The following is a 27,201-nucleotide window of genomic DNA, read 5'->3' on the forward strand; positions in this document are numbered from 1 at the left end:
TGAAAGCTTGCTGTCCAGGAAGTTTCCATCTAGGCAGGCGTCGTGAGGCAGAAGAAAACCACGAAAAATGGATTTTCATATTTAGTAGCACCCAGCAGCAATAAGTAGCGCTGAACTATGCAGCACAGTGATCAACTGTGCTCCCTGAGGACAGTTATCACGTAGCAACTGTCCGCACTGCCTATGTATGACTCGGCAGGCATCGCATAAGCATTTGGCATTGTTGGCCTAGCACTCAGCAGACACAACCTCTGTTGATGGCTTTGGGGATGCGATCACATTGATCAGGTCAGCACCAGTTGTGTTGGCATCAACGGGCGAGTGTTCAACACACATGGACGATGGCATTCATGGCGCTTAGTACAGCAAAGCAACAGCCAGTCTATAGCTGAGTGCTCACCTCCAAAACGGTCATTAAGAACATTGTTATGTGCAGCGCTCATGGATGCAAATGGCACATCAGAAGTTTTAGTGTAACAACACATATGTACAACAGCTCCAGATAAACAAGAAATGGCGCTATGAATAAGTAGATAAAAGGTAACTTAGAATTGTTTGGATCCGAGCTTGTGCATACGGATCTACCTTAAAAACAACGCTGAATCAAACGGAAACACTGAAGGTAATGTTGAATGCAACGTAAATATTGAAGTTAAAATTACACTAGTACGACACAAACTGAAGCTGATAGAAAATGTTTCTATTGGTGAGCACCGTGCCTCCCTGAAATGCAGTATAACTACACACAAACCACAAAGCATAAATTCGTCTCTCCTGATGTCTGACATCAATACCAGCAAAATAAATGAAATGCCATGGTAAATGTTGCCATGAAGTACCCTGGACAACTATGATATGGGTTCAACTGTACCGTATGCATTGCATTTCTGAAAAGTTAATGAGCTAAGTAATGAGAATCCTGCAATAAGAGAGAAGCATTTCCAAGATGGCAGTGCACTGACCTTGCAGCAGCGTTTTCACCTTGTCAATGAGGGTTGGCCCATTAAGATCTGGTGCCCACGCCACTGCTCCCGAGGTCAGGCATTCGACAAGTTGCTGGAACGCAAGTGCATGACAATCACATAGATGACGACAAGGTCGTTGCTGCTCAAACTTGTAGTTTAATGTCGGAAAGCACCACACGGAAGGCACCAAAATGGAAAGCTCTGGGTTTACTTCAGCCGTCTTAATAGGCACCTAGATATAAACCTGCCTGGGCTTCCCAAGTGCTGTTACTTTTATTTATTTATAAACAAATATTTATTTATAAATAGGCGAGTGTGGAGCACTCTTTTTCTGCCTATCGACGTCACGTAGCATGTGATCTATTTATGAGCTGGCCGCTGACGAATAATACCTCAAGTCTGCCAAACGAGGCTCTTGCTATCCATGAATGAAAAAAAAAAAAGGAATGCCAAGAGCTCACTTTTCTTTGTTAAGCACAACATTAATTAGACCTAACAGACAATCAAGCCAAGGAAAGTATAGGGGCCGTCGTTTCTTGTAATTGCGATTTTAATGAGAAGAAAATTAACGATCTACGTGATCACAGCAGGCAGCCACTGCTGTCATAACTGCTAAGGAAAGATTAAATGCACGCAGCTACACCTGATTAAATTGGCGAGAGCATAACTGCCACCGCAGCTCAACCAGTGAGCGAGGTTCAGTACCTGCCAGTGGCAAGTTAGCGAGTTACTTGCGTAATAAACCTTAGTCCTTGAAAAAAGAATTTTTTTTAATGTAGTTGTTCACGTTATTTCGGTATGATCATGAGTGACGCTGACGATCAAAACTACGTTAAAACAAGCCATTATATCACAAAACAATACAGTGAAAGTCAAAACAGAGTTTCGCAACCACGCTAAGCAGTTGCAAGTAGGCAAGCGTGGACAACATCAAAATTTGAAAGTCGTGCCTTTTGCGGCAATGCGCCAATTGTCAAATGCAGGAAAAACCTTTTTGCTTATATCGCCATGCAAGCAAAGTGGCACAAATACAAAGCAAAAAACTCTCAGCCCTGAACTGAGAGCTTCAAGCTCAGGCAACAGAAATGAAAACGAAGTTTTATCAGTCAATCCCAGATAAATTGAACCCAAAGGTGTTATGTCGTGAGTGAACGGCTCAGTAACCAAGCAAGAAATAGACGTTTTATTTTGCAAGTCTCGCTTTTTATGTGCTAGACGATGACGTCATGGCATGATTGGCGACACGCTTGCATGACGTAGCATATCTTCGCCTTTACCAGTTGAGCCTTTGAGGTGGTAGCCTGTTGGACCGGCATAGCGGTGGCGGTGCCTCAGGTTGGGTAGAGGGCGGCGACACCGCCTGGGCGGGGCCAGCCATGCCAGCTGGCATGGGTGAAGTTTTGTCAGCGGTAGTGGTGGATGTTGTGGCGCCCCCTGGCTTCCGAGTCTTCGAGTACTTCCGGGTGCGCGGCCGCAGTTGGTCTGCATGACGACGTTGCTCACCGTCCGCCGTGAACACAGTCGCCATCCGAGCCTCTTGGGTAATGATTACCAATCTGGACAACCATTTCGGCCAGCAGTGGAAACTTCTCAGCCACACCGGCTGTCTTGCACGAAACGGCATGGTAGAGGGGCGCTGGTAGATTGGGCTGGGGGGCGTCGAGCAGTGCTGCGATGTTGTCGCTCTTGGAGTGTAGGTTGTTTCTGCCAATGCAGTGTCCAAGAAAGGTGACATGCTCTTGCCAGAACTTCCACTTCTACTGTCGTAGGCGCAGGCCGTGTTCCCTGAGGCGCTGTAGCACTTGCTCCAAGATCCCACAGTCGTTTGCCTTTCCCGACACAATCATGTCGTCTATATTGTGGGGTCTCGGCGAGGCGAACGAGCGCATCGCCACGCCACGCTCTTGGAGTGAACGGACACAGCAGATGCGGTCGGTACAAAGCATACAACATACATACATTTATCAACTAATTTAGACGACGATATCGTCTGCCGAATGATACACCAATTTCAATTAACCCGCTACCATACAAACAACATAACGCAGTGACACACTAAATACACAATAACATGATAAACACACCCAACACACTAACACATACCCAAGGCAGCGTCGCCAACGCCTGACTTTCCACGTGAGACCCCGGCGCGAAGCCCGCGGTGCCGGGCACCGGGGACCCACGCTACAGACAACCGTTCGCGGCAGCCGCCACACGCAGAAGAGGCTCGCTCAACTCTCGCCCACCACCAAGGCCGGCCTTCCGCCAGGGGCCACCGCCAGCGCTACCACTCTACCAACAGTGGTACTCAAAGCGAACACAACGCCATCTATCGCCCGGCGGTGGTCACCACCGAAATAAAGCCTTGGGGCGAGACACGTGCGCCACGCGGCGCAGACAACTTTACAGAGGGAGTGTCAGCACCCCCACATTCCCCCAACCTTAAATCAAACCACATCCCGAAATCAAAAAGTAGCTACACAAACTTTAACAAAAAAAATTATATTGTACGACCATAATGTCCTTGCACCACGACACCGCCGCTGGTCGACTCAGCTCCACTGTCCGGCTAGACTTCACCTCAGTACCGGCCCCGCAACAGCAACGTCGGCGCGACGATCCGTCGCTAGTGCCGACACGTCTTCCAGTTGCGACCAGCACTCGCGAGGGCGCCGGACTGCAGGCAGTTGCCCAGGTCCCAGGCATCTCCATCGCCTGACCTCACGACCGCATTCCTGGCCAGCGACGCTGACGATGTGCAGGACAGCCGGCCGTGGATGACATCCCTCCCGCCGAATACATAAATAACAACAACAAACACACTTGAAAGAAAACTATCGAGCAGGTCCTCGGGAAGAGAGCTTTGAGCTTTTCGTCCACGTGGTACGTTGGTCAGTGCTGCTAGCTAATACATCGGTGGCGGCCGAGACGCCCATCAAAATAAAACAAAAATCACTTTTCCTAACTCGTGCATTGCAAGATAAAAAAAAGTGAGGGAAGCAGAGCGCAACACCTCAACGCCACGATCCACCTAGTTGTGCCACGTGCGACAGGCGGCTGCGCAGAGCCTTAGGCCTAATTAGTCGCTCGGCAACAACCAGCATCCACCCAGCCTAGGCGCAGAAGAGGCAGCCGCGAGGAGACGTCCACTCTGTGAAGTGGCCCTATCGCTCGCCGCACACAGCAGCTTACCGAGCGATCGGCGTCCACCGCCCCGGGCGGTGTCACGACGCCTCGGCGTCAAGCCGCAATACCAGACAGCAACGACGCCCGGCTCCCTGAGCCCAAAGATATAGAAGAAGCTATTTACAGAAAATCGGACCACTCACGAGGCTTCCATACTCACTCGTTTCGGGCCTGGCCTACAAACCACGTGCTCTAGGCCTTGCTCACCCCAGGATGCGGACCGCATGGCTCTCGTCCTAATTCAACAACGTTTTTGAAAACTAACAACCACAAAAAATAACAACACTTGCGAGCAAAAAAAATAAATAGAAAGCCAGCCTGCCGTCAAATTCAAACACGCTACAAAACCAAACTCCTCGCTTCTCAACAAAGCACACCACCGACGCTAGCAAAGAAGTCCCTCCTAGGCCTACTCTACTCTGGCTCTAACAAGATCTCTGTATTGAACCGCAAAAACTGTCGTCCGATACTCCAAGAGCCCCACGTTGGGCGCCAGTGTGGGGTCTTGGCGAGGCGAACGAGCGCATCGCCACGCCACGCTCTTAAAGTGAACGGACACAGCAGACGCGGTCGGTACAAAGCATACAACATACATACATTTATTAACTAATTTAGACGACGATATCACCTGCACGCCGGGAATCCCTCTGAGCACTGCCTCCATGCGCCGCTGGAAAATTGCTAGCGCTGACGACACTCCGAACGCCAGCTTGTCGAAACAGTAGAGACCCTTGTGAGTGTTCAATATGACTAACCTCATCGAGTCCTCGTCAAGGGGCAACTGATTATAGACCTTCCGCAAGTCCAATGTGCTGAAAACTTTTCCGTCGTTGAAATTCGCAAAGATATCGTCAACCCGCGGCAGCGGATATTGCTCCATAATGGTAGCGGCGTTCACCATAAGACGAAAGTCACCACATAATCGCACCTGTCCATCTTTCTTGACTATGGGCACAATGGGTGTGGCCAATTAGGGCAGATTTCACCGGTGATAACATCTCTTCGTTCATTAGCCGATCTAACTCTGCTGACACACTTTGTTTGAGCGCATACGGCACCGTCTGAGCCTTACAAAACTGGGGTTTCGCGCCTTCTTTGACGGTCAGGTGTACTGGCGGCCCTCGGAGCAAACCCAAATCTGAAGCAAATATATCACTGTACGTAGCGTGTATTAGCGCAGTACATAAAAGAAGGGACACGACACAGACGTAGAGACAGGTAGGCGCTAAACTTCCAACTAATTATTTGATGCCAATCACACCCATTTTATACATCTGGGACAAAGCACAACTCATCTTGCACGTGTTCTTAAACCAAGGAGCGTCATTTCCTTTTCTGACAAGGAAATCGATGACGAGCTTACACACAAATGGCCTAATTCTTCTATAGCCTCGGCTTCTTTTATCTCCTGTGTGAGCCGATCTCTAGAACGACCGATAACTATGCAACTATACAGATCAGGGGAGCACCCACAACCTTTGCAGTGTGCCGCCAGGAATCCACCCGCCGTAAGTTTATTTCTCGCGTAATCTGTCATTCAGACACAGTTTTGTTTGCCTAATATAGTACATCCCGCAGGATAATGGAAAGTTGTAGATGACATAGGATACACAAATAACGAATCGAACGTGGTGTTTCTTATCACACAAGCTGGCGGAGCAACATTTCTTGGACAAGTGAGCTTGCAAAGCTCAACTAGTTTCTTGGGCTCTGAAAAAACTACACGTACATTAGGCTCGTACGACCAGCACGTCTGATTTTCCGAGAAATATAACCTGAGGTCAGAAAACCGAATAGAACCCCCTTGTGGAAGTTCGCAAGTGACCTCCAGAGGCGCGAGACATCCCTTAATCGCCGGCAACACATCATCAACGCTCACCTCTACGTCAACAGAAGTGCAGTCAATTAAAAACAGGAAGTCGTCGACAAAGCGAAAAACTTTGCACACTTTGGTGTTTTGTAGCGTTTTAGACAAGGTAATACTAAGACCAGATAAAAACAAATCACTAAGAATGGGTGCTATACAGGAACCGATACACACGGCCTTTTTTGCAAATACAGTGCGTTGTTCCAACAAATAAAAGTGGACGATAAGTAAAACGATAAAAGTTCTAAAAAATGACTCATCGACAATGAAGCTTCATTTTGAAAGGGCGTGGCGTTATATTCATCATGTTCAATGGAAGACAACAGAGCACTGTGAGGGATTGAATAATACAAATCTTTTATGTCTACCGAAAATGCTTGATAGCCTGTTCGGAGATGGTCCTTCAAGAAGCCAACCACTTGATCCGAGTTCCTAATCAACATTGGATCAGTCACGGGCAAACAATTAAGCTTGGCTTGAAGAAACAAAGCGACTGACTTCTACCAGGTGTCATTCTCTGATACAATTACCCTTAAAGGGACGTCTGATTTGTGAGTTTTAACACTGGACAATACCTGGAGGTGATATGGCTTGCTATCAATAATACTCTTCCGCAACTTATCGAGATTAAACATGCCACAAAGTTTTTTGGCCAGCGCCTTAGCCTTAGGCAGAGTGATGTCATCATTTCGTTTAAGAACACTGGAGATGGCCTCCTCTGCCTTAGCACAAAACGTGCCTGTAGGCACGTTTTGTGCTAAGGTAGTCGAAGCCATCAGACGAGGACATAAAAGATTTGTATTATTCAATCCCTCACAGTGCTCTGTTGTCTTCCATTGAACATGCCATTGATTTCTTTGTCAGAAAAGGAAATGACGTTCCTTGGTTTAAGAACACGTGCAAGATGAGATGTGCTTTGTCATGGATGTATAAAATGGGTGTGATTGGCATGAAATAAACAGTTGGAAGTTTAGCGCCTACCTGTCTCTACATCTGTGTAGTGTCCCTTTCTTTTATGTACTGCGCTAATACACGCTACGTTCATGGATGACCAACTCGTCCGATCAGCAACCTTTCTGAACATCACTGTACTTTGCTAGCATAGTTTCAAGCATTCTGTCCGCATTTTCCGCTTGCACACATGCCGCATCGTTTCCAGTGAGTACTGGCACACCTGTTGTATTGAAGCTAAGGATAGTGTCACGGTTGCAAAGTATTGGTCCCGGACAGTCGATGACGAAGAGTTCGGCCTGAATGGTCTTGCCACTCATGGTCGCATTAAGTTGCGATTTTGCTACGATAGGAAGTGGGCCCCTGAAACATGACAGATTCATTTTGTGGCCTGCAAACGCGGCCATTCGCCTCGGTGTTGCTCGAACACTGACCACGGAATAACGCTCACAGGTGATCTCGTGTCTATCAACATCATGAGCGACACTGCGTTTCAACTTATCTGGCGAAAAATAGGCTTAACATGCGCGCTCTCCGTCACTTGATGCACAATCAGCATGTACAACGCTTCACAGTCATCTGAACTCACTTGTGGGTCTTGCAAAAGGGGGTTCGCTTGTTGCCTCCGATTAGCGTATTCACACGACGCTCTACACACTCCCGCTAAGTGGCCGCGTTTCCGGCATCGATGGCATACTGTTCGGAGAGGACAATCATCTGCTTGGTGTGAGGATGCTCCACAGTGGGTGCAAAGCCGACGCTCATCGCGAGCGAACCTGGTTGCTTTCTTAGACTTCGTGCTTGAGAGGCCCAACCAGACAAAATTTGTTGTGTCGGCTACCGGGGAGGGTAGTAGCCGCATGTGCTACGCGCTTTCCGCAGCGGCCTCAGCAGCACTTAGGAAGTCTTCTGCTCCCTTCAAAGTCAAGGAACTGCAGGTCAACAACAGACGTCTTACATCATTGTCTCGAACATCACATACAATGCGGTCCCGCAGCATGTGGTGCAACATGTCACCGAAATTGCTGTCTTCTGCCATGTGGCGAAGGGCGGCCATGAAATGCAGCACTCGCTCCCCTTCTGCCTGCGTGTGCGTGGAGAATCAGTAGCTGGCTGCTGTTTCGTTGACATGCGGCTCGTAGTGGCTTGATGCTTGATGACCTCGCTTTAGGCGAGGTCATTCACACTTTTGGGGTGGCGCCGTCCCTACAGTACTTTGACAGCGCTATTGGACAGAGCCCCTACCAGCAGGGCTCGTCGTTTTGCCTCATCTGTGATTTCTTTTGCTTGAAAGTATGCTTCCAAGCTTACCTTGTAGGCGGACCAGCCTCCTTGTTCTTTTGTGAACGCAGGTGCTTGTCACAGCGCCATCACTGCCCGTTTCAGCAGCCGCACTTCGAAGCCTCCTCCCACCGCGTCGATTCGTGCCTCGTCGCTACTGTTATGTTGTGAGTGAATGGCTCAGTAACCAAGCAAGAAATAGATGTTTTATTTTGCATGTCTCGTTTTTTATGTGCTAGGCGATGACATCATGGCATGATTGGCGACTCGCTTGCATGATGTAGCAAAAGAGAATTGCAAAATAGTTCGATACATCAATAATTTGAACTACAATATATGCATATTTAAGGCCTAAATTAAAGCATTAAAATCATTACACCCGCTAATATATGAATTCAATCACAGCTTAATGAAGAACAAAGAGTGAACTGCAAGCTACCGCACTTTATTTTGCATGAAGGAAGTCCAAAAACTTGTCTTGCTTCTAGCACATTGTCGAATTCCAGTGATTCTTTATATCATTGAAGCCTTTCAAACAAGCAGATTCAGCTTCTTTGACTGCAACAGCATTGATTGACGCAGAATGCAGAATGACGCAAGCTTTGTAGCGTGGCAAAATGTTGGTCAGTGGCGGCAGCAAAGGCGATGGCATATTCATAACCACACAGGTACGCTTCCACGGCACCGGCAACGGCAGCCGTAATCTCAGCATCGATGTAGCCAGAAACAGCTAAGCTGTCATCTACACCAATAAGTCGCTTACTGTTTGAGATGGTGCCCGGACACGCTGATAAGTCACAGAATTCACTGAGGCACCGTATGCCGTTGTCGGTGGTCATGACGCACCCGAAGTCGTCCCTGTGCCCGCAAGAGAAGTTTACGACTGTGCTTTACTTGACGTCGCTCCAAGCACCAGTCACAATTTTTATCGCTACGTGCGGGTCGACGTTCAGTTCAACTCCCGAATGAGGGTTTATCAGGAACGAGGTGAGAAGTACACAAGTATAAAAGGCGTTAAAAAACAACGTATATACGCCAATTAGTTTTAGAAAAATTGCTGGAATGGAAATCATTGCCTATGAGTGAAGATGTACCCACCGTAAGATGGCAGCTGTGGCAGCCATCTTACTAGGGGCATTATCAGCTGTTTGCAATTGGCTATTGAGAAGGAGCGTTTTCCTCGCACCCCCGAGTTTAACCTGGCAACTTTTTCGGGTGAGATAGTGGGCTCATAGTGGGTTTTTGTGTTACCAGTTTTCTTTTTTAACGCTAGAACTAAAGGTAAATTTTATTGCAGATTAAGTCAACAATACTCGTCTCTGTGGGTTATTTCATCGGGAACAACTGCCTTTTATTACATAATTACTGTGCAATAAACTAACAGATCAAGGCCACTTGATCTCTAAGTGGGCATCACCAGAAAATAGCTTGTTTCTGAGACCTTTAGAGGGCAAAGGTTGGCTTCACTATATCTGGCAAGGCAATGCGGGAGCTTCCACTCCAGCAAACTTTTTTAAAGCCTCCATGGAGTTCCCACTGTTGACATGTTGGCGATATTGCCACGTACCTTTCTTCAAGTTTCGCTATGGCAACGTTACGCTATGTTCAGCGCAAACCACGCCTACGTTGTCAGAGAAGTTTCGAGGCTGATCGTTTTGTTAAGATTACGCTCACTTCGTGAATCTTTCAAATTATTCTGGAAACAACATCACCGCTAGCGATAACACTAGAATGTTCCATGGCAAGTGTATAAATGCCAGCGCGCTTCACTGCTTGTCAGTTGGTGTTGATCGACGGCCGACGCTCCGATCGCCGCTATCAGTCCAAGACTGCTACTGTAGTCCGACTTTCAGTTTACTGGGCACAGGTTCGCCCAAATAGACAATTTATTATTCGACTCACAATGTGCTCCATTCATCCACGTCACGATTTCGTGACAATATAGATGTCACGGCTTTGCAGCTGGCAGGCACTGCTATGAGCTGCTTTGTACGAAAAGCTAGAAAAAGCGTAGCCTCCGAGACATGCGTTTTAAAACCGAAAACACCAAAAATATGTCACGAGGTTGCACATCTCGAAAACCACGCTTTTCGGGCTCGGACGCCATTGTGCGCTAACGAACAAGCGAGGGAATGGGAACATTGCAACAAGAACACCAAATACCTTCCATTTTCATTTCGGTGTCCTCGGCAATCGGACTTTTTGAAAAACACTATGTCCGCATGTTAGGACCTGCAGATCGTGAATCAAACATACCAGTGCACTTGCAAGCGCTCCCCAACGAACCAGATTAATGCGATGAAATAACACTGCCTTTTCATCACCTGCACACACAAAGGAAACGGAACTTGCTAAAACGCGGCTGAAGATGAATCAATATTTGCTAGAAAAAATGCACTTTCTGGGCTTTAGCGTGGCGCAGCATTCGTTATAGCGGATGGGCCACGGCGCGGAGGTTTGATATACGAGTGCAACCCCATATTTTTGCATTAGATATTCAAGGGGATTTCTCGACTGTTCGATATAGCCAATAATTCGACATATCAGAGTTTGATATAACGAGAATAAACTATAGATCTAGAGAGACAATGTAATTTTACAAAAACATCACCACTGTTTTTTTTTTACAATTCCAGCTTGACCTCAATACAGTGAATTTCATTATTATCAAATTCTAGATATAAAAAAGTAATTCCCTCTTTATAAATTGAAATTAAATACTGTATTTAACATCAGGTTTACAAACCAGAGCACGAACATGGAGAATAACAATGAACCTTTGGAAATGACGAACCTTCCACCATGGCTACAATAGAAAAAAATTATGGACATCACGACATCGAGCAACTTGAGAGTGGATAAGGGAACAGAGAGGAGTAGCCAGGCTGACCAGCAAGAGAAAAAGACATGGATGTCAGCAGTTCGCAGAGAATAGATGGTGACTTACTCATGGCTCACGGTATCGCACACTACTCTGTCAAGTCTATTGCGCATTTGTATTCTACGCTGCATGTGCCATACACATGTTTTTGATGTCTCTGAGAGTCGAACCTCTTGTCCTTCTACACAAGATGTCCAGTTAACTCGCAGCACGATTTAAAAAAGAGCCACCAGCGTTACTCGAAAAACATTTACTGTATATTGTTCATAATAGAGCAGACTAGCCAATAGCAATTTGTTTTGTTAATTACATTAAAATACCTGAATTACTTAAACATCTAATTCTAAAACTACTGTTCCAATCATTGAAGCATCAATGACGCAGTTGTAGTCAACCATGTGAGGCATCAAACTACACGATTTTCAGAGACACATGAATTGCGCACTTGGTTTTTATGAATGATAAACTATTCCCACAAAATATGAAAAGTACCACGTGACAGCGCTCCCAGCCGCATCGTAAAGCAGCGCCTCCGAAGAAGCTCATTGAAAGTGATTAATTTGCCGAGTGCACATCCGAAGAGAGAGCGCATCCACTTGATTGTAATATCGAAGCACGAGCAAGCTACTCAGCTTATCAGCGATTCATTCTTATCAGTTACACATGACTTTTTTTTACCTGCCTCTTATGACTCACTGATCCACTTGATAAGAATGGCTTTCGACAGCGTGGTCGAAGCGCTGCTTGTACCACGGACGAAATCCGAAAAGCAACGAAAGATACATAGAATATTTCAAAATATCAGTTCTACTCTCACTGCAATGGAAGTGTGCACGTGCAGCTATATCTTGCATCAGAAACTTGCTTTGGAGCAAGGCCACGTTAAAGATGTGACTTGATTTTCCGTAATTACGTGCCAATAAAAGACAACAGGAATTTGGCAAAAAATAAATAGAACTGAAGCAAGCACGTCGGAAATCTACCGAAGTGTAGAAATAAAGCAACATCAATGCGTTGAAGAAGCCAAGTGTGCCACTGCCAAATGTGACGATTTGGCAAACAAAACAAAAAAGTCACATTTAAATGTTGCTTTATTACTAGTGCATTTGCAAACAACATTGAGCACTCGATACGGCTTACAGAACGTGTTCAAATAGGTCTCCTACTGCAACTACACAGTACTAAGCCCACTTTACAACATTCACATTCACCTTTTGATGACCTTGCTGCATACATCCGTTATTCTAAGGTACACACGACCTTGAAGGTATTCGCACAGAGAGAAATCAAGTGGAGTGAGATCACGTGGCCTATAGCCAACCAGTGCACATGCCCGTGCCTTCTCATCCGCTGTTCATGAAGAGTCGCATGCAACCAGTTTCGTGCACGATTGCTGCTATGCGCTGGCATCCTATCTTGCAGGTACCACAAAAGTGGACGAAGTGATGGAGGAATTTCACTGCAAAATCTATCCACCATTTCTTTAAGGGTTTCATCCACGTAACGCTGTCCACTCAGTGTGTCATCAAAGAAGATGGGGCCGATTATACTACCGGAGTAAATTCAGCACCAATCATTAAAAGACCACTGGTACTGGTGTCGAGTACGCTTTGCCCAGTGAGGGTCACAGTCACTTCAGTTGTGGGTATTATGCAGATTTACTTGGGCTTTCCTGCAAAAACTCGCTTTTTTCTGTCCAGATTACATTACTAAGAAAGTTCACAGATTCGTCGCATTTTGTGAGGATCCAGTTCGAGAAATCTAGGCGATCCTGCAAGTCCCTCTCTTCCAAGCTCTGGTGCAGGTCAAGGTCTACGGTAGGGATGCAAATTCTAGTTATTCAATATCCGCCAAACTGACAACATTTAAGTGGGTGCCTGGGCAGCCACGTCTCGCACACCAGCTCGAGAGTTTGATGCCATAAATTCCAGAATATCGGCAAGTACGTTGTCACTCAAAGATGGAGTTATCAGTCGCTGTTTCATAAAACAGCAGTTTTGTGACAGGCTTTCAGAACTTCTCATGATTGTTGGGTTAAACCTACCACCACACTTCTATGAGCAATAAACTTTTCCGGCCTATCTTGTGTTGCCGCATGCGGCTCCCAAAGCAAGAATCCCGCTTGCCTTCTGTTCATTAGAATAGGGCATGGTGACAAGCACGAAGAAAAATGCACGTTCAAACCTTTATGCTGACTGCGTAAACCCGCTTCCGTGTTGAAAGGCTTCATTGCGAAAGAAAAAAGAGCTGTCCATGAGCTATTTACGCAAAACAAACAGCTGTAACTGCCCATTTAACACCAAATGCAACATTCTGCTTCAGGCGCGGCGGACGTGGCAAATAAGACTTGAACACGATCAAGATTCTTTTTTCTTTCGTCACCTATTTCGTTCAGCTGAACTGAAATTTTGAAATATCCCACGTCTGTTCTGTTGCCTTTCGTGTATCGTCCGTGGTACAAGCAGCGCTTTGACCACGCTGTCGAAAGCCATTCTTATCGAGTGGATCACTAAGTCGTAAGAGGCGGGTAAGAAAAGCAATGTATAACTGACTGGATTGAATCGCTGATAAGTCGCGTAGCTTTCTCCCGCTTACATATCACAATCAAGTGGATGCGCTGTCTCTGCGGATGTGCGATCAGCAAAGGAATCACTTTTATTCAGCTTCTTCAGGGGTGCTGCTTTACGGTGCGCCTGGGAGCGCTGTCACATGGTACATTTCATTTTTCGCGGGGATCACTTATCATTTAGGAAAACTGAGTACGCAATTAATACGTCGCTGAAAACTTGAATATAAACATTCGACAGAAGTCTGTCTGGTTGGGTATTTCCAAGATTTTTCTGCGTTATATGGACGACTGCTTTTGCCTTATTAAGATGGCTGAAGTTGAAAAATTGAGACACCCAAATTTCGTTCAACCAGCCATAAAATTAAGGACCGAGTGTGAAAGCGACCACTGCCTGCCCTTTCTCGACGTCTAGGTGGCAAGAAAGTGCAACGGCCTGGATTTCTCCGTTCGTAGTAAGCAAACGCACAGTGTCCGCTATTTTCAATTCGATTCTTCCCACCCCGTCTGCCACAAGGCCTCGGTTGTGACCACGCTACTCGAGAGAGCTAGGACTTTATGCTCTAATGACACCGAGCGAAAGAAAGAGGCCCGCGTAATTGCTGACCTCGGTAAAAACGGATACCCAAGAAACTTCATTCGAGCCGCCACCCGCCGCGCAGAGCAACAGAGGATACGAAAACCCCAATCAACCTTAATTGGCAGCCCCCCGAAACGCGTACCGGTTCCATACGTTCAGGAAACCAGCGAGATGTTGGCGAGGATCTTCAGAAAGGAAGGGGTTCGCATCTCGCACATGCCTTCGTGTACGTTGGGCCGCCTCCTCCCCCACCCAAAAGACCGGCCAGCCAACAATGGACAGGAGCCCCGGTGTCGTTAACAAAATTCCGTGCGCCGAGTGCCCCTCGTCGTATATCGGCGAGACACGTCAACGATGTGCGGAAGTTCTACAAAGAGTGCAGCGCAGTCGCCGAACATGCTGAGACATTCGATCACAAAATAAATTTAGAAGTACTCGAGTCGTGGCACATACAGAGGACAGCCCATAATATCAACCCCTCTCTTGGAACTCTTCCCCCAGTGTATTCACACGGACTGCGCTCGACGGCAAAATGAGAGAGAGGGGGGGTCCTTAGCCACCCCTCGAGTGCTTTGAAGATGATGCTGCTACGTAGCCTCCGCAGTCACCCCTGAGAAAGGAACCAAGGCGGTTCCGAAACGTCGGATTTCTTCAAAACTTTTGGTTGGAGTCTAAATCATCTCCCAGTCGCTGAAAACAGCGCAGTTTGATGCCCCGCATGGTTGACTATAACTGCCACATTGGCACTTCAACAATTTGAACAGTAGTTCTAGAATTATATTGTTACAGGGAGTATTTATTTAGGGGTCGTGAGTCCGTAGGAGAGCGGGATCACAGTGCACAGGGCGTACAAAATGCCAGACAACAAGGCAGCCCAGGCTGAGCCCCACAACATCAATGTCATCTTCTTTCATTAGGGGCCATTTCAGCTGCTCCACTGGACAGGTATTTCCTCACCCGTGACATTACCCCGGCCTATAAAGCCACCGTCTCGGTGCCAGCTACGACTAAAAGGGTGTGTCACCAGTGTAGGCCTTCAGGCGAGAAACGTGCACTATGTCGGTTTCAAGGGTAGTAGTCGATGAGTACGATGATTTGGTTGTCGGAGAAATCTCATAGGTGACAGGTGTCACCAGGCGCACTACTTGGTAGGGCCCGACGTATCGCGATATAAGCTTCTCGCTGAAGCCAACATGACGAGATGGGAGCCACAGTAGAACGAAAGAGCCCAGAAGAAAATCAGCATCGTTGTGTTGACTATCATACAGGGTCCTTTGTGTAGCCTCGGACAGTGATAGCTGAGTGCGGGATATCATGCATGCTATGAGAGCTCGGGTGATGGCATCTTGAGCATATGAAGTCATCGATGTTGGATCACATGGAAGCAGAGTATCAAAAGGTAACAAAGCATCACCCCCAAAGAAAAGATAAAAGGGTGAGTAGCCGGCAGTTTCGTGGCGCGATGAGTTATAGGCAAAGGTGATGAACAGGAGGGCAATGTCCCAATCGATGTAATCGTCGGAAACGTACATTGAAAGCATGTCTGTCAGAGTATGGTTGAGGCGTTCGGTCAGCCCATTGGTCTGGGGATGATAAGACCTGCTAAAGTTATGACGAGTAGCACAAGATCGCAGTAGGTCGTCGACCACCTGAGAGAGGAAGCAGCGACCACGATCTGTGAGTAGGTGAGAAAGAGTACCATGCTGAAAAATGACGTCACATAAGATGAAATCAGCGACATCGGTCACGCAACTGGTCGGTAGGGCTCGGGTGATTGCATACTGAGTGGCATAATCCGTGGCTACTGCGATCCATTTATTTCCATTTGTCAAAGTTGGAAAAGGACCAAGCAAGTCCAATCCCAGTCCATGAAAAGGCTCAGCTAGGACTTTGATAGGCAGGAGGCGGCCGGCAGAGGGAGTCGAAGGTTTCTTTCAACGTTGGCAGAGGTCGCAAGCTGCAACGCAGCGACGAACGGAGCGATACAGGCCTTTCTAGAAAAACCATCGTCTAACACGGTCATAGGTTCAGATCACGCCTAAGTGTTCTAAAGTTGGGGCGTCGTGAAGCTCTTGAAGGGAGTCTTTGTGCAGATGATATGGGACGACGAGTAAAAGTTCTGCGCCTTGTGGGTGTAAATTACGGTGATACCAAGCGTTGTCTTGCAGCAAGAACATCCCGAGGGAAGGGTCGGAATTGCCGGCTTGAAGGTGGTCAAAGATGAGAAGTAGTGATGAATCTCGCCGTTGTTCATCTGCCACGTGCAGAAAGTCTGTGATGATGAAAATACAGGCGTCACCTTCCAGTTCAGTGAAGTCGAGTGGTTCAACAGGGTGGCGGGATAAGCAGTCAGCATCGCTGTGCAACATCCCAGATTTGTACACAGATTGAATGTATACTCTTGCAGTCGTAATGCCCAGCCGCCGAGTCTTCCAGTAGGGTCCTCCAATGTTGACAGCCAGCACAGTGCGTGATGATCTGTGATGACTGCAAACGGGCGTTCACACAGGTACGGACGAAATTCAGTGATGGTCCAGACGAGAGCTAAACATTCCCGCTCGGCAATAAAATAATTCCTTTCAGACTGTGACAGAAGGCGACTGACATATGCTATAACATGGTTCATGCCACTCTGTACCTGAGCGAGTGTAGCCCCAATGCCATGGCCGCCTGCGTCAGTGCGAAGCTCTGTTTGTGCAGCTGGGTCGAAGTGGGCCAGCACAGGTGGTGAAGTGAGAGCGGAAATCATTAATGCGAAGGAATGTGCTTGGTTCGCACCCCAGGAAAAAGCCACGTCCTTTTTGAGGAGATCCGAGAGGGGTCGAGCAATATCCGCGAAGTTGGGGACAAAGCGGCAGAAGTATGAGCAAAGTCCCAGGAAGCTGCGAACCTCTTTCGTAAAACGCGAAACAGGGAGCTCACGAACAGTGCAGACTTTGTCAGGGTCGGGTTGGACTCCAGTAGCGTCGACAAGGTGGCCAAGTAGCTTAATTTGACGGCACCCAACAGTGCACTTAGGTGAATTCAGCTGGAGACCAGCACAGCTAAATACGTCAAGAATGGCTGACAGACGTGAGAGGTGGCTCTCAAACGTGGGCGAGAACAGGATGACATCGTCCAAATAGCAAAGGCAGGTTGACCCTTTAAAACCGCGTAGGAGAGAGTCCATCATGCATTCGAAAGTTGCAGGAGTATTACACAACCCAAACGGCATGACCTTAAATTGGCAAAGGCCGTCGGGTGTGACGAATGCTGTCTTCTCACGGTCGTGGTCATCTACTGAGATCTGCCCATATCCAGATTGAAGATCAAGTGACAAAAAATACTTGGCACCATGGAGGCAGTTGAGCGCGTCGTGGATTCGAAGCAGGGAATAGACGTCTTTTTTAGTGATTCGATTCAGATGGCGATAGTCAATGCAAGAGCGCCAGCTGTCATCTTTTTTCTTAACTAGCACAACAGGTGATGCCAAAGGGCTGGATGAAGGCTATATGACGTCTTTTTAGAGCATGTTCTCTACCTCCTTCTGAATAACTTGGCGCTCAGCGTGCGACACACTGTAGGAGCGTTTGTGAAGGGGATTGGCGTTGCCGGTGTCGATACGATGGGCTACAACACTTGTGCGGCCTAGTGGACGGCTGTCAATGTCAAAAATATCGATGTAAGAAAGCAAAGCACTGCGCAAAGCTTCAACTTGGGAAGGAAAAATGTCCCTGGATATCATTTTGTCCAGAAATGTGTTTTGTGCACTGCTATGACATCTTTGGTCACAGTGTTTGCATCAGGGGTGAAGGAAGAAATTGTGCATTCTTCTACAGTTTAAAGCTCTGCTAGCGAGATGCCTTGGGAAAGAACTTGGACTGACGTAGAGAAGTTTAGGACAGGAAGCAGCGTCTTGTTGGCGACAGCCACAGCAGTATGTGGAAGGGCTATGTTGCGGGAAAAAGTGAGGTCAATGAGGGGAGCTACCAAGGAGTCGCCATCAAAGACTGACGAAAAAAGAGACATAAGGACGTACACAGCTGCCTGAGGTAGAAGTCGTAGAAACTCCATAGACCGTAGGAGCATGCAACTTGCAGGAGGGCATTGTCATACAAAGGCAACTTGAGCCTTAATACACAGGATGAATAATCAATGAGGGCAGAGTGACTGGTCAAGAAATCAATGCCAAGAATAATATTGTGTGGGCAAGCGGCAAGAACAGCAAAGAGTACTGAAGTTTGGCGGCCAGCAACTGTAACACGGGCAGAGCACATACAAAGGCCAGGTGTTCGGCTTCCAATAGTTACGCGCACTGTTGGGAAGACAGCAAGTGTCAGGACCTGCTTGAGGCGGCATCGAAGCTTAGAACTCATCACAGATAAATGAGTGCCAGTGTCGATCAGTGCTGTAGCGGCCAGGTCATCGATGAGGACAGCAAGTAAATTTCGTTTTGGATCAGAGGTCGTTAGAGGGTTTCGGGTGCTCATCGCCAATGCAGCACCACCTCCAGGAGCTGCACTTATTAGTTTTCCGGGAAGTGACTAGAATGAGCCGGCAACGGAGAGCGATTGCGCCAAGGAGAGCATGATCAGTGACCCTAAGATGACGGTGACCGGCTGGAGAAGTTCCTCTGAGTGATGGTGTCCACGTAAGTGGGTTGAGATCAAGTAAATGAGCGGAAAGTGTAATGTTCTGAAGGTGGTCATCGGGGGAGTATGGTCTAGAATAATGTCCGCTATCCTGGCTGCGGTCACTTGAAAATCTTGGTTGAGAAGACCATTTATTATGGCAATGATGGGAAACGTGGCCAACGTGAGAACAAAAAAAAAACAAATCGGTCGATCGTCACTGGTGCGCCACTCAGATGGATTGCGGTATCGTGGGGGGAATCATGGCACCGAAGAGGATGCGACAACAAGTGGAGCAGCGTTGTGGTCATCGTTGTGGCCAGGAGCCTATATGTGCTGGGGCGCGAGGAAGGTAGCAAACCAATGTTGGCAAGTTCTTGCCGAATAACGGCTTGAATGAGTGAAATGATTGCCAAGTGGTCTTGCGCAGAGCGCACACAGGTAGCAGGGGCCATGGCTTCTAGCTCCTGGCGAACAATCCGTGAGGTGGTAAAATTCGCGTTTGGGCGTGGTGGCGCAAGATCTTCGCACGAGGAAGTCTCAGCGGTGTTTGGAAGGTAGTTGAAACGCTGAGTATAATCCATCTGATTTTAGCTTGCTCAAAGCGCCCACATTCGGTGATGATGGAGTCAATGGTGGCACAATTCTAACACATGAGGATGTTGAAGGCGTCATCAGCTATGTTCTTCAACAACACATTGTTGACCTTGTCTGCCTTTGACATGTCTTTGTCGGACTTGCGGCACAGGGCGAGCACGTCGTGAATGTAGGCGACATAAGGTTCAGTGTATGATTGAACACGCAAAGCGAGTTCCTGTCTGGCTGCCATTTTTCGAGCAAGAGACCGGCCGAACAAATTGCGAAGCTTCTGTTTGCACACATCCCAGCTGGTAACGTCTTCCTCGTGGGTCTCATACCACACATGTGCCGTACCCCGTACGTAGAAAAGGATATTGGCGAGCATAAGCGTCTCATCCCACCTGTAGTGCTTGCTCACGCGCTCGTATAAGGCGAGCCATTCGTCGCTGTCAGTTTTGTCGGTTCTGCAAAATGTGCTGGGGTCTAGAAGATGGAAAGGAACCACAGGTGACGGAGCAGGCGTGGACTGGATAGACGGTGCACTGCCTTCAGGCATCGTGGCTGGACGAAGGTGACGTCCGTTACGGAGATCCAGAATCGGAATGCTACCCAGCGCTCCCACCAAAAGCATATCACGGAAAGTATTCATTTAGGGGTCGTCAGTCCGTAGGAGAGCGGGATCACAGTGCACAGGTCGCACAGAATGCCAGACAGCAGGGCAACCCAGGGTGAGCACCACAACACCAATGTCGTCATCTTCTTTCATTAGGGGCCATTTCAGCTGCTCCACTGGAGAGATATTTCCACACCCGTGACAATATGTTTAATTGTTTCACTTAATTAAATGTAATTAACAAATAAATTACTATTGGCTAGTCCACTGTACTAGGAACAATATGCAGTAGGTTTTTTTTGAGTAACGCTGCCGGCTTTTTTTTTTAAATGGTGCTGCGAATTAACTGGGACACCCTGTATAAGGGGTCTCTTATAAGCAGTGTACCATGTCTTCATGTTATTATCAATACCTGTTCAATGTAGGCAAAATGCGACCAAATAATCTTAAGGCCAGACCCTTTTGCAGTGTTCAGTACATGTACTAGTATTTCTTTCAATACTGTCCAGTGGTGATCGAACCAGTATAAGATTTGGAGCAATCTGGATAACACAGCTGCATATTCATTTACAGTGCCTTCTGGGCAAAGCGCTCAGGAGCGTCATCAGACAAACTGGTTTCAGCATTCCGACTATAACTGATATGTATCTCCTTATTTCTTTTAGATTAAGTGGGGAGGATCGCTATAGCCTAGCAGAATGATTGCAATGCTGGCCAGCGTTTGCTACTGCGCACTGCGATTCGTCACATCACTGTGGCTGGAGCTCATGAATCCCGAGGGGATTTTTATTTATTTTTTTATTTATTTAATAATACTGTCAACCCTCACTTGAGGGTCATAACAGGGAGGGAGTACAATAGTAAGTACAAACAGAAAACCAAAACAACTGGCACTCAAATAGCAATGCACACAAGAAACCAAAATTGGCAGTAGTTCAATTCAACCATGACGAAAATGAGCATCAATTTCTCTGTTAAAAGATTGCACATCGGTACTATCAACATTGATGTGGGAATAAACGTTCTCGTGTTCTGGGCCTGTGTGCTGCATCTAAGTTATTACATGGGTCATTATGGAAAGGCTCTCTAGTTGTGTTTTTTGCAAGGTTTTAGCTTTAGGCCATAAACAGTCGAATGCGATGTAAACAGCTGGACTGGGGAACTTTGGCACAGTTGGCAAAGCAGTACTCAAATGGGCACAAGTATAGTATACCGAATTGTAGCAAAATGGTGCAATTGTTGCAGTTGGATCCCCTCTGACTGTATGCTTGGCAGATTGCTACACAGAGAACAGAATCCATGTTTTCTCAAGCACATCTAATTATCTACCATGACATGGCTTCTGCTTGACCTTCTTGGAAGCTGGCAAAAGGCTTGATCACATCAGCTAAGGTGCAGCTGACTGCTTGCATTTGCCAAGTAGTTTGGCTTTCATGCAGTACAGTGCAAGAAAGTGCTTGCAGAGCACTCTGGCTATACTTGAGTCATGTGGACACAACAGGTGTCCTCAATTGGGAGTACCACCAATGGAAGAACATGCAGCGTGCTTCTGATTATTCTAGGCTCCAATTGCATCAACTTCTCTTTGATTTATAACCGAATGAGCCACTCAGTGTTTGCTCAGGTTATAGTAAACACTGAGTACTTGCTTCCACGACAGTTGCAACAGCCTTGAAAGCAACCAATGGTTCTGCAATCAAAACTGGAATGTCTCTTATAAGCAAGATTGTGGGGCAAAAAGGATGAATAACTTGTTCTTCACAACATTCTTCGAACTGAGCGCAAAACAAGTGGCTTGATCAATGAGCATGGTAAAAATATTCAACAAATTAAATAGGGCTTCTGCATACGGAAGGAAAGAAGAGACACACATGGCGACAAGTCTGTCTATTCTTTCCTTCACTTTGATTGCAAAAGCACTGTTTTATATTTTTGTCATGGAATCTCGCCAACTTGCCCAATTTGCCTGTCTTCTCCAATGAACATGACTGCATCACACCACTCTGGGCTACCGTCAATGTTTTAAGGATGGGTCAATGGAAGCAGAATAGGCGCAACGGCTTAGCTTAACCCGCATCACTACAGTGCATCAGACTAGCATTTCTTTTGTTTTCATAGATAACATTTGGCCCACTGTTCAAAAGACCTTGCTGGCATAGCATAAGATTGGGATAACTGGATGTTAAGTTCAGAAAAATTTATTCTTTTGCATTACTAAAAGGAGGCCTTATCTTTGTTTCCCTCTCTCCCTCTTTTCACTTTAGCTGCCGTATTTAAGCGATCTTGTATCTTTTTCCCTTTAAACAATTCTTCAGTACTGCACATTGCATAAAAAGTTAAATTTCAATCAAACAAAGTTTTGATTAAAACAAAGTGAATTGACATTTTCAGACTTCTTTATATAAGGGTTTAAGAGTAGTATGTGCAATTAAAAAGTATAGATAAATTCCTTCCTCACCTTGACAAATCTCATTTCTTTAAACACAGATCGTGCAGGACTGCGCTCATTTCCAGGCAAGATTTGGACATTCTGAAATAAAAGAAACATCACACTTGAGTGAAGACAAATGTAATTTTCATCACACCAGTGACATGAGCAAATAACCTACAAAAGGAAAAAAAAATGCACACTATTACCAAGCTTCAGACAAAGAAAAAATATGCCATGACATCATGCAGGAACTCAGAAATTGTGGTTAGTTAACAAGCGTGTTTTAAAAAGGACACTACATCCTACTGCACAGCCCACATGCAGACCAATTTGCAAGTTTTATTCGTGACACATAATTTGCAGACATCAGCCTACAAACAAATTATAAATATGGTGAAAGTATCTTAATTGTAAACAATTATATGTCATTAAGGAGCATTATAGAATATGCTGTAGTAAGATCTCACAGCAGTGAAGCTGGTTATATCAAACTAATGAAGATGATGAAGCTATCATTATTCGTATTTTCTCTAAGGTTCCACACTATGTGATGAACGACAGAGCACGTCTCTTCTGGCAGCAGCAGAAGGCAAGGGATCGCCTGAATGCTGCTCATGTCCTGGCATCCATAATAGCAGGCATGTGAGCATCTTAGCATATCAAAGTGCACACTCTACAACGGGCACAAGTGTGTGTGTGTGGTTTTCCGTGTCTCTTGCATCAGCACCAAATTTGATGTTTCTGTTGCCACCATGTGGCAAGGAAAGACCATGAGCAGTTTAAAATGTCGTACTATTAATACTAAACATTAATCTTGCAAGCAATCGCAACCATTTTAGAAAATAGATGCCACCAACAAGGATAGCAGCATCTTGCTAGTGATCTCAGTGAGTGAGAAAATGAATGTCAACGCTTGTGCAACAAGTTGCCACTCTCTACATACCTCCCAAGTTCAAGGATTCTGAATCCGGGATTTCCAAACCGGGAGGGGGTGGGGGTGGGGTTTTTTTTCAGCACAAAAAAAAACCAAGAACATATAAAAACATTGCGACAAACAAAAGCGCGTGGGGGAGAGGGGGGTCCTAAATCGCAAGCAACATCAGCGTTCCGATCTTATAGTGGCTTGGAATGGCCGAACACATGAGGGTAAGGTTTCCACCTAAGGTGAGAGTCTTACAGAATCAACACAACTAGCAGAATCTATTTCCGTCAGAACAACTCACGTATGTCTTTCTGGGACACACGTGAACGGACGGGACGGCGCAGCTGGCTGCAGCGAAAGCGCTGGTCAAAGCTTTGCGTCTGTTTTTTTTTTGTTTGTGTGACGTATTTACTGCCTTTAATCTACCCCTACGTTAGCCGCGTGCCCTCGGAGCTCGCAGGTAGCTATTGCGTCGCCGTGATTGCAGTTTTGTGCGCAACGGTTGCAGCAAAAGGTACACTTCCTTTTTTAATCACCGTGCGCTTGGCTGCACACACGTTTTCAAAACTAAGACGTTTTATGCCATCTATGATCGCATCTGCTGCAGTTTTGTCAGCAGAGTTTGCGGAAAGCAGCGTTGCTTTGACTGGTTGAGTGTTGTACGTGCGCACACTTTCGGGGTTTTGTCAGTTACGTCATACATGATCTTGTCAAGAAGGACCTCAGTTTCTTCCACAGCAGTTGTGGCTGCGACAATCACACGTACGGTAGAAGCCATTGCGTGCACCTGTTGCACACGTATTTCCGAAGCTTCGAGTATCCTGCTCTTGGCCTTCATTCGACGGTTTCCGTACTAAAGTTTGTATCACCGGCCGCGATTAGGAAATGTGTTCGGAACATCCGAATTTAGAGTCAATGTATTCTAGCCTACATTACAATTGGACATAGTGAAACTTGGCTGGGGTATTTCGTGAATTTGTATCTGCCCCGGTTTCACATAACCGAGATACTACTGTACCTTTAGATGAACAGGTCTTAAAATAATTTATAATAAAATGTGGTAAGTTCGAAAAGCCTGGAGCGGATTGAGCTGTTTTTTTGTCAATGCGGCCAGGTCATGCACAGAAATTTCGATTTCCGGGATATTTTCTTGACAACCATACAAACGGAAGAAACGGTCGAAATCCTGGAGTTTCCCAGCCGATCCAGTAGACTCGACAGGTATGTTTCTACCATGTACAGGTCAAAATAAGCTATCCCCAACCAGTTGAAAAAGAGGATAGGTTCCCAGCAAGAATAATCGGAACTTCTACCTCAGACAAATGCTTTTTCAGCAAGTTCACTGCTGCAGCATGTTTCATCTTTTGAGGGTCAAAGACATGTACAGTCAACCGCAAACGCTTACGGATAATGCAAGCATGTGGCCAAGAGCCTCTTTGGGACATTTGCACTATGTCGACGGCAATAGACAGCAGCACTACGCCCAATACGTATCTCTCCAGATGGCCTCACTATGTGTATTTTACACTTTGCTTTCTTAACGTGACCCCAGCAGCTGTGGCTAGAAGCCTGTCTCGAGAGCAATCAATCAGCCTAAATGTTACCAGTTGCAACCTTTCTGATAAAGTGGTATCACTTCAAAGCACAACATTCGAATTGAGCATGGTAGCTTTGATAATACTATCAAAGTAAAATAGTGGCATTCATACGGCAGCTAAGCACTTTGTAGGAAAACAATAAAGTAACAATGTCCTACATGACAGTATAATGTACATAAACCAGTAAGTAACAAGAAGACTCGTGAAAGGCCCAGCAGTGTGGTCAAAGATATGTGGTACATGGCTACGTCGCACGAAGAGGCAGTTTGGCACGCACTCGCATGATTCGTAAACTTTGCTGGTCGACTGCACATCAGTGCCTGTATGTTTTAAACTCGTGCCTTTCTGTGTCTTTTTTTTTTTTTTTGCCTGGCATGTGCTGCCACAGTGCGGCAATAATGGGCTTTTTTTCCGCCCTCAATTCCCTTCCCTTTTCTTCTTCTTGTAATGTTCCACTACATTGGTGTGCCAGCTAGTTTAGACTTGACCGCTTCGCCATTTCCGCAGGCCTGATTGGCTTTCCGGTTCAGAATCTGATTTAGCAAATGTCAGCCCCCCCGTCACATGAGGTGTTACTCAGGAGTCAAGATGTTTACGAGCAAGCGACATCTCAATAGCGGCAAGACGATGCTTATCAGATAAAAAGTGGCCTTTATCCCTTCATGTTTCCTTTAGATGCCACTTCGTCCACTTATGCTTGTACATCCATGAACTAGACAGATGTTAATTGCAGTGCATATTTTTTTAAGTCATATAGGCTTCTTAAAACAATTTATCTTGCCATTATTCACGAAAAAATGCAACAATTTGTTGCCACTTTACGATCAAGCAAAAAAGTTTTAGACAATTTTTTTTATTAAATGACTTGTCTTAAGTTTTTTTTAGGAATAAAAAACACATTTCTGAGACACAGTTTCCAAAAAAAAATCGACCATCAAAGGTTAATATCACCAAACCGGTTTTTTTTTAGCTGCTCATTGTTATGGTCCACTATAAACCCCATAAAACTGTGTGGGTGTTCTAAACAAAACTGATACTGAAGTGGTGCCGAAATTCAATTAGTAACCTTGCTTCCATGTCATTTTTTGAGACTGTGCTCTCATGTAAAAGGCCTGCACAGGGTTTCCACACTGCTTGCTCATTTTTCACTGTGAGTGGCGAGCAGTGTTGTAATGCCTGAGGCGATAACCAAGGTTTGGCAAGCTGCAGAGGCAGGGTATATGATAATGAGTAGTTTTTTAGTGGCGCGAGGGCCAATTGATGGCCAAAGAGCGCCATTTCAATTGACTACAGATATGAACAATGATATTATGCGTGGCTGTAAAAAGGCCTTAAAATTCCTTGCTCTAACACGGGTTAAAACATGGAAGTAATTAAATCATGACAGTGGCGTGACATATGTGTAGTGATAGCGGATGGCAAAATGTCATGATAATAAAACCATGATGAAGATGTAGTCACCGCAGCCACGACCACTCTATAGAGGTCGTGCTACGGATGAGCTCGAAATATCGGGTGAAAGCTTTGCACATCTTTTAAAAACGTGAAAAGTGTTTGCAGTTTAAAAAGCGGATCCCTACCGATGAGCATCCCAGGGTGTAGAGGGAGCTGCTGCCGGTAGGGCAGTAAAAAGTGATTTTTCTTAGAGCATCTAGCTCATTGCACTGGACGAGAATGTGAAGAACCGTAAGGGGCTCTCCACATCTCTCACAATATGGTGAATCACTGGTAGACAGAAGAAATGAATGTGTAGAATGTGTATGTCCTGTTCTAAGCCTTGTTAGTATTACTTCTGTGTGTCGTGATTTTGATAGTGGTGGCCAATAACCTAGCTGCGGCTTAATAGCATGGAGTTTAGTGCCTGTGTGTTTATCCCACATGCTCTGCCAATACCCCCTGAGCTTTCGTTTTAGAAAAGGTTTTAAGTCAAGTGCAGGGACTGCTGTTGATGCATTGGCAGTAGTGTCATTGGTGCAAGCAGCCAGATTGTCGGCTAAAACGTTCCCTTGTATCTCACGGTGCCCTGGAACCCAGCAGAGCACGATATGCTGTTTTGATATGTACAGTGTGCACAGATGTGAGTAAAGTGACACCAGCACGGGGTTCTTGTGTTTTTTAGGAGTTTTCAGGGCCTTGACCACGCTTAGGGAATCTGTGTATATTACCGCCTT

The 27,201-nt window shown here is 46.2% G+C and overlaps 1 protein-coding gene across 1 annotated transcript in view; it reads right to left on the bottom strand.

Annotated features, from left to right (window-relative positions):
* The window catches only part of Zwilch (zwilch kinetochore protein), a 153,148-nt gene that overhangs the window by 85,142 nt on the left and 40,805 nt on the right, over window positions 1-27,201 (bottom strand). The window contains exons 8-9 of the mRNA XM_037423688.2: window positions 22,538-22,609; window positions 963-1,056 (exon numbers count right to left, since the gene is read on the bottom strand). Of these exons, the coding sequence (XP_037279585.1) occupies window positions 963-1,056; window positions 22,538-22,609 (166 nt within the window). The remainder of the gene's footprint in view (window positions 1-962; window positions 1,057-22,537; window positions 22,610-27,201) is intronic.

Source organism: Rhipicephalus microplus, chromosome 4 (genome assembly GCF_043290135.1).
Source record: "Rhipicephalus microplus isolate Deutch F79 chromosome 4, USDA_Rmic, whole genome shotgun sequence".
Classification (NCBI taxonomy): Eukaryota; Metazoa; Arthropoda; class Arachnida; order Ixodida; family Ixodidae; genus Rhipicephalus; species Rhipicephalus microplus.